This window comes from Eretmochelys imbricata, chromosome 15 (genome assembly GCF_965152235.1).
Source record: "Eretmochelys imbricata isolate rEreImb1 chromosome 15, rEreImb1.hap1, whole genome shotgun sequence".
Classification (NCBI taxonomy): Eukaryota; Metazoa; Chordata; order Testudines; family Cheloniidae; genus Eretmochelys; species Eretmochelys imbricata.
The window spans coordinates 29,166,260-29,174,224 of record NC_135586.1 but is presented as its reverse complement, the minus strand read 5'-3'; the positions used below and the strand labels follow the sequence as shown (position 1 = coordinate 29,174,224).

Sequence of the window (7,965 nt, the reverse complement as noted above, 5' to 3'; positions counted from 1 at the left end):
TTTTAAAATACTGTCGCTTTTGTTTAGATGTGGTGTCTGAATTGCGTACGGTAGCAGTATATTGATACCTAGCTTTTCTCACAAGATCTTCATTTACTGTACATTTTAGTAAAGCTTTTGATACTGTCCCACATGACCTTCTCATAAATAAACTAGGGATATGCAACCTAGATGGAGCTACTATAAGGTGGGTGCAAAACTGGTTAGAAAACTATTCCCAGAGAGTAGTTATCAGTGGCTCAGTCATGCTGCAAGAGCATAATGAGTGGAGTCAGGAATTCTTGCTGTAACTAAGCACAATAATCCACATCTGCCTGAATGGAAAAAAAAAAAGTAACAACTGGTAATGACATCTAGCACACAAATTTCGCGGAACCAGGCTCTACTATGTAAAATTTAGTGTATTAAACTTGTGCTAAGTGATATTATCCCAAAACAAAGATTTACATAGTAAAATACTTTATTAATCTGTTACTAAAATAACATTTTCCACAAAGTGCAGAATCCATATACACATCTTATACTAAAATAAGCATACTTTTAAAAACAATTCCCATTGTTTACTGTCCCAGGCAGTGATGTTTAGTGCATTGAGTCATGATACATGACATGAACATGAGCTAGCACGTACGAACAGCAACACCATATCTTGATACTTTATTGGTCTCCTGATTTTATTATGAAACTTGCTATTAAATGGGATTCATGCCAGGCCTCTAGTGAGAAATACTTGTCAGAGGGTGGGGGAAATTATTGTGTATAGTAAACAAGGCAGCATAACAATTACAAGCTGCTACTTGTGACTTCAGAAATGGAGTGGCTGATACCAGTCAGTTAATGAGCTATGGAAAGATCTTACTGCATTCTCAGATTCAGGATGCTGCTGTAGGTAATCCAACTAGGATGCATTGGGCTGTTATATTTTCAGTTTGCTACAGTTTTTTGTCATACTATCACCTAACTAGCAGGGAAGGGGTCTGAGGAGCTACTGTCATGAGCTTCAAATGCATTTTTATCAAAGCAAGAGCACATGGCAGCATACTGACATTGTTTCATTAGATATTGCCAATTTAAGCATTTACAAACAGTAACTGGACTCTAGCATTAGAATGCAAGAAACAGATGTGCTTCTGAGTATTTGCAAAATTACAGCATCAGAAAGGCCCTCTCCATACTGTTGAGATGACATATATAGCTCAACCACATTAGCAGTCAGGAAATCTAGAAATTGTTAAAGCCATCAGTCAGGGCTAGTAGCCTCTTGTATCAGTTGAGGCTGAAAATGCATTAACTGGGATGTAGAGTATCTAGTATTCAAATTTGCTATCTCTACTGAAATGGTGGGGTTGGATCTTGAATCCTATCATGTATAGGAACACGTACTTCCCAGGGTTTTGCAGAAGCTAACTGTTTTCAAACACGTAACTGGAGTGTTCATTGCAAGAGGCACTTTCTATGGCATGACAACTTCTGCTGACAGAATTAGGTAAGCTGTTATCCTTACTAAGCTGCAGGAGGCAGTATAGGGTCCTTACACACAATGTAAGAAATCAACTTGCAATCCAGTTGAATTAAATTTGGACAGATGGGTTGTTCAGTTGCTCCTCAATCCCCTGGACAGTGGTCTCAAACCAACTTTAAACCTTTTCCCCCCCAGTTGCTGCATAAAACTCACCCAAATAGAGGGAACTGACACCATACAAAGTATGGCTGCACATACAAAGTTTGAAAAAACAAAACAAGCCCTAATTTTAGATGTTACCTTTAACAAAAATAGATTAGCTACCAAAAGAGCAGTATGGCACATGAGCAATGGGGCGAGGGCGGAAAGGAGATCTCTAGCCTTTGGACAATTGTAAAATAATCCCACTAACGAGCTTTTAAATAAAGTGCTACAACACTGGCTGAAGGGGTTTTTGTTGGAAAGCAAAATAAGGCAATGGTAGCAATACAATAAAATACCTTGTGACTTTTAGAAAGGGTGCTTGTGCCTTCCCTGTACAATACAAATTAAGATACACATGGCATCAAGGCAATTACAAGGTGTTGGCTTTAGGAAGCCATCCCATATAGGATTGTAGGAAGTAATTCAATAAGTTTTACTACAGCTTGGATCCCACTTGCAAAGTGGCCTCACTTTGGATTTCTCTCTCCTTTCCCCTCCAGTAACACAAGCTGGACCTAGTGCACATTCAACACTAATGCTTCACAGTTTAGCTTGGCATAAGGATAATGGATATAAAAAAGTATATTAATTTACTAAACATTAAATAAATGAAATGCTAAGAGTGATTTTCTCCTCTTGTGGAGTTGTTTCTCAACAGGAATGTTGAGTAGCTTTGTTACTCCACACATTCGTTTTGTCATTGGATCGTCATAACATTCAAGTTTTGACTGGAATAGTTTGCTTGTATCTAGCAGTGCTGCCATCAGCCTCAGGTAAACCAACTGAATATTCTGTTGTGGCAATAAGCAGCATATCTAACGTGGTCTCAGTACATTTTGCAATGAAACGTATGAAAGGTCTCACATCTCCTTCATTGGCTGCTTCTAAGACATGATAATACTCCGCCCTTTGCTCCTTACGGATTGTGATGGGTGGATAGCCTGCCTGCATTAGTATGAGATTCATTAACAGGCGTGAGGTCCTTCCATTGCCATCTACAAATGGGTGTATATATACCAGTTTGTAATGGGCTAAGGCCCCAAATTCCACAGGGTGTAAGCTCATGGCATCTTCGGAGTTGATCCACTGTACAAACTCCTGCATCTGTTTCTCAACATCTTGAGGATGGGGTGGGATATGATGTCCTACAAACACCTGGGTAGTCCGAAACCTCCCAGCTTCCACGGGGTCTACATAGCCCAGCACTCTCCTGTGTATCTCCAAAATGTCGCTGATGGTTACAGTGCCTATTCGGGATACCAGTGTGGTATTTACGTATTTCATAGCAGCATGCATACCGATGACTTCATTCTGCTCCACGAGACTTTTCCCAGGAACAGCATACCTGGTCTCAATGATATGCCGTATTTCAGAGAGTGTTAATGTATTCCCTTCAATGGCAACGGTGTGATAAATATGGTGGTAATAAGACTCTTCCATCACTCGACGCAGGGCTGAATTGCCTTTGGGGATTGACATCACTTTTTTAACTTTGCTGTCAATAATGCTAAAGTATCTCTGGTCTATCTCTTCAACCAGGGGCAGAGTTCGGTCCCGATTGATCAGAGCTTTTTCATGACAAGGAGAAATGGTCAGTGCTTTGGAGTACAAGTAGTCTGCTTGAATGATGTCTTTCTCCTCTTCAGAAAAGATGCCAAACTCATTCAGAGCATCCACGTAATCTGGATTCATTTTGAGGGCATACATGAAGAGTTTATGGGCTTTCTCACGCTTCCCCTGCCGTTTCATTTCAAGGGCTTGATTCAAAGCTGCTTTGGCTTCTAATTTGATTTCTGAAATGCACAACAACAGTACTTAGACACCACAGCGATGGGTACTAAGAGTGTTCCTTTAATACATATTAAAATGAAATTAATCAAGCCAAGAGCTATATAAAGAATTCATGTTCCAGACTTTACTGTGGGTTGCAAATACCAGAAACTCAGGCCAGGCCCACCCTACAGTGTAGATGCACTTACACTAGCAAAACTGCACTGTAGCAGGAATAGCTTCTTTCACTTGGGAAGGTGAGTGGGCTGGAATACTGGAAGAAACAGAGTTTTGCTGACAAACTCCATTCACACTTGGAGGGCTTTGCCACTACAGTATACTGCTCCAGCTGTACCAGCAAAGCCTTCCAAGGGTACACCTGACCTTAGCCTAAAGAGAAAGGTAGGTAGATCAGGACCAGCCCTGCCTGCACAGCTTGCTGGTGGAGAAGGCCTCTTGCTCCAACTACATACAACTAGCTATTACAATCAGATGACTGGTCTTGCCTAGGATCCAGTTTTCAGAAATGGCAGATGGTTCATACGATGCATGTAGTCAGTTATGCAAGGTAGGTAATGGGATCAGTATGAAGAAGCATTTCTGCAGTTTCTTTATTGAAATATTTAATACCTTTCTAGTGCACTACAATGGCAGTCCAAAATACTGTGTTCAAGATCCTGAAATTTTCATGAAGCTTCACTGGAACAGAGAAAAAGTGGGAAGAACCTCTGAAAGGACCAACAGGGCTAGTAAAATACCAGCACACACTCCTTTCGTGGTTCAAATCAATGCATGCTAGCCCAGTTATGGACTACACATCAGGAGTCTTAGCTTTTATTTTCAGCTTTGCTACTGACTTGTGTGACCTAGGTTTAATTCTTCTGTAAAACGGGGACAACTTCTCTCACTTGCCAGGGTGTTGTGGGGGTTTATTAACGTTTGTAGAGTGCTTGGAGACCCTTGGATAAGGACTCTCTACAAATGCAGAGAGTTACACAGTCAGTCACGCAGTAACCTGTGTCTGCAGCACATGCTCCCACAACATTTCCCTAGTCTCTCAAGTGCAGAAAGCCCATTTCTTACCTGGGGAGGGTTTGGATTTCAGCACCAGCAGCTCTAATCCACTTGAAGTCACGCTGAGTCCAGTTGTCTGCCCTGTGTGCCTGGTAATCCCTACATAGCCTACTCCCAATTTAGTTTTCAGGAAGGAGAGTCCTTTGAGCACTGCCTGACACTGCTCTTCTACCGCAGCCAGTGGGAGCAACAGCACCAACAGAGAGCCCACCAGGAGCATTAGCACTGCTGCCCATCTGACACGCAGCCACAGACTCATCCATTTCAGCTCAGGATCCACCACCACAGCCATCGACAAGAGATTCATCTGGCCCCAGGGGTGGGCACAAAGAGCATCTCTCATGGGCCGGGCCAGACCTGGGAACAGGAATTGCGTTAGCACAGGAGCTGTAGCCATGCCGGTATGATGCAGCAGCGAAGGCCGCGGTCTGGGACTCATGAGAACGGGGCTCTATTCCTGGCTCTAACACCAACCTGCTGGGCGATCTGGGCAAGTCACTAGCCCTCTAGGGTGCTGCTGTTTCCCACCCCACCTGGGTCTGTCTTATCTGCTCTGGCTGTGAGCTCCTGGGGGCAAGGCCCCCCAACCAGACCCCCAACGCAAATATCAAGAGAAGGGCTCCAGGGTGGGGATGGGCCATGTACGGCGTGCCACTCATCCCCGGGCTGCAAGATCCCAGGGGGTGGCCTGACTGGGGACCTGGGGCAGCAAAGCACCCAGCGACTCTGTGGTGCACCTGGCCCCAGCAGCCTGCTCCCCACAGGGCTCCCTGCAGGCAGCTGGGTGGTGCCTGGCCTCGGGGCGCCCCCCGGCTGGGGTCCCCCCTCGGAGCGCCGCCTGCTGGAGCCCCCCCCGGACCTCGGGGCGCCCCCCGGCTGGGTCCCGTGTCCCCCCCCCCGGGGCGCCCCCCTCCTGGGGCCGCGTCCTCCGGCTGGGTCCCGTGTCCCCCCCCCGGGCCTCGGGGCGTCCCCCTGCTGGGGCCCGTGTCCCCCCCCCTCGGGGCGTCCCCCTGCTGGGGCCCGTGTCCCCCCCTCGGACCTCGGGGCGCCCCCCTCCTGGGGCCCCGCCCCCCCGCTGGGTCCCGTGTCCCCGCCTCGGGGCGCCCCCCGGCTGGGTCCCGTGTCCCCCCCTCGGACCTCGGGGCGCCCCCCTCCTGGGGCCCGTGTCCCCCCCTCGGACCTCGGGGCGCCCCCCTCCTGGGGCCCCGCTGGGTCCCGTGTCCCCCCCCCCGGGCCTCGGGGCGCCCCTCTGCTGGGGCCCGTCCCCCTCGGGGCGCCCCCTCCCGGACCCCCCCGCTCCTCTGGCCTCATGGCCCGCCCACTGTCCCCAGAGCTCAGCCCGCGCCCCCCGGGGCTTCCCGAGGCCTCACCTGGCGGCCACCCCACACACGCCGGCTGCCGGCTACCGTCCCCACCCGCGCCAGACAGGTCTCCGCGCTCCGCCCTGCCCCGCCCCCGATCACCACCATTGGCTGGTCCGCCCCCGGCCTCTCCTTCTCATTGGCCTTCCGGCCTATCCGTCTCCCCTCGCCCCGCCCCCTCTTCCGGCCGTGTTTCCCGTTCAGCTCCACGTCTCCGGCGCCGGAGAGGCTCGTGGAGAGCAGCGATAGGCGGGGCGCTCACGCCAGTCTGAGCGCTAGCAGCCAATGAGAAGGCCGTTCGATCGTGAAGGGCGGGAGCTTCTATTTAAAAGCCAGGGGGCCGCCCAGCTGCCTGGGGCTGGGTGTTGAGGGGGTAGCCCATCAGTGTTGGGTAGGCAGCCGCTGCCTTTAGGGGCCTGTTTCCAAGCTGCTGTCTGCATCCCCCTGGGGCTAGAAATCTGTGGGGAAATGAATGCCCAGGTTCTTCCTTCATCCTGGGACTCCAGGAGCTGGAGCTTCAGATAAGCCCTTCCTGGGGTGCTCAGGGCTGATGGGCGGGAGGGGGTGTAGTGCTGCATGCTGGAGCCGCTTGGACATGTGTGGGGATGGAGTTACCAGAGCCCTGGGCCTCTCCTGCTGCGACAGGGTCTCCTGAGCTGTTCTCTGGCTCTGTGGCTGGCCGAAGGGCCTGGGGTGACTTGATTACGGGAGTGGCTGCTTAGGGAACAAAAATTTGACGAAGGGTTCTCTGCTCTCGCAGCGAAAAATACAATGGGATCTCAGGGCTGCAAGCTGAAGCTAGACAAATTCAGACTGGGAATAAGGTGTGAAGTTTTAGCAGGGAGAGTAATTAACTAATGGAACAATTGACCAAGGGTTGTGGTGGATTTTTCATCACTGGCAATTTTAAAATCAAGATCTGCTCTAGGGATCATTGTGGGGCAGGTCTCTGGCCTGGGTTATCAATAGTCCCTTTTGGCCTTGGAATCTATAAAGGCCTCGCAGCAGTGTCCTGCAGTGACCTTTTTAGAGCATCTATTGGCACCTGCAATGCACAGCCCACTGCCACTAAACAAACTCCTGCAGAGGGGTGTGATACACCACAGGTGAGGGAGCAAGGAAGTGCTAGGCTCGGTCCTTGTTACCATCTCTGCCACAGAAAGGTTATGGGCCACAACAGAACCGTTGGAGTCTCCTGAGCTGTAAAATGGGGTTAATTACGTGCATCTCAAGTGTTTTTTAATGCTCTTTACAAGAACGAAGTATCCTAGCAAAGCAGAAGAAAAGCCTTGGACTGCTGGCAATGCGCAGGCTGCTAGTCTCATTTGAAAAACTTCCCTACTTGTCTCATTCACCGTTTTCCTTGCTGCCCCTTATGGCTGGAACTCCCTTCCCCCATCACAGTGCCTCACAGACGTTAAAGCATTTGCCTTCACAACAAACCCAGTGTGGTAGGGAAGGGTTGTTTCCCCTTGTTACAGATGGGGAACTGAGGCAGAGAGTGTGACTTCACTCCCGGGTCACGCCGGGGTGCGGTGGCGGAATCAGGAAGATAATTTAGATCTGAGTTTTCTGTCAGTGCCAGAAGCATAAGTCCAGTTCCTCCATTATTGTACTTGGAGCCCAAGTAATGGTCCAAGACACCACTTTTTCCCCACGCAGCTGAAGAAGTGGGGTTTTGGCCCATGAAAGTTTATGCTCAAATAAATCTATTAATTTTTAAGGTGCCACCAGACTCCTTGTTGCTTTTGTCGATACAGACTAACATGGCTACCCCCTGATACTTGCAACCTTTTTCAAGGACATTGTGTGGTGTTTTCTCTTTGGGTGATAAGCTGGGGAGAAGGGGGGATACAGTGCTGCCTTCTGTGTCCTGAATATTACCAAACAAACAATAAACACTTAAGTAAAAGCATTATTAACAGGGAAATCTACTCTTAGCAGGAGGTAATGATTTACACACATGACCTGGATTCTGGGCTATTTTTCACCTGTCTTCCACTGCTCCAGAGCTGCGCTGACCCTGCTCAGCTGCAGCTCAGAGCTAGGCCACTGCTGTCCTCCTAAGGATTCCAGGGAGGGCAGAGCTCTCTG

At 49.2% G+C, this 7,965-nt stretch overlaps 1 protein-coding gene across 1 annotated transcript; it reads right to left on the bottom strand.

Annotated features, from left to right (window-relative positions):
- Positions 1 to 442: 442 nt before the first annotated feature.
- Positions 443 to 5,941, bottom strand: FICD (FIC domain protein adenylyltransferase). The gene is made up of 3 exons (XM_077835254.1): positions 5,881 to 5,941; positions 4,520 to 4,867; positions 443 to 3,459 (listed from the first exon to the last, which is right to left on the bottom strand). The coding sequence occupies exons 2-3, from the start codon at positions 4,851 to 4,853 to the stop codon at positions 2,384 to 2,386; spliced, it is 1,410 nt and encodes a 469-aa protein (XP_077691380.1). The 5' UTR covers positions 4,854 to 4,867; positions 5,881 to 5,941; the 3' UTR covers positions 443 to 2,383.
- Between the last annotated feature and the right edge of the window lie 2,024 nt (positions 5,942 to 7,965).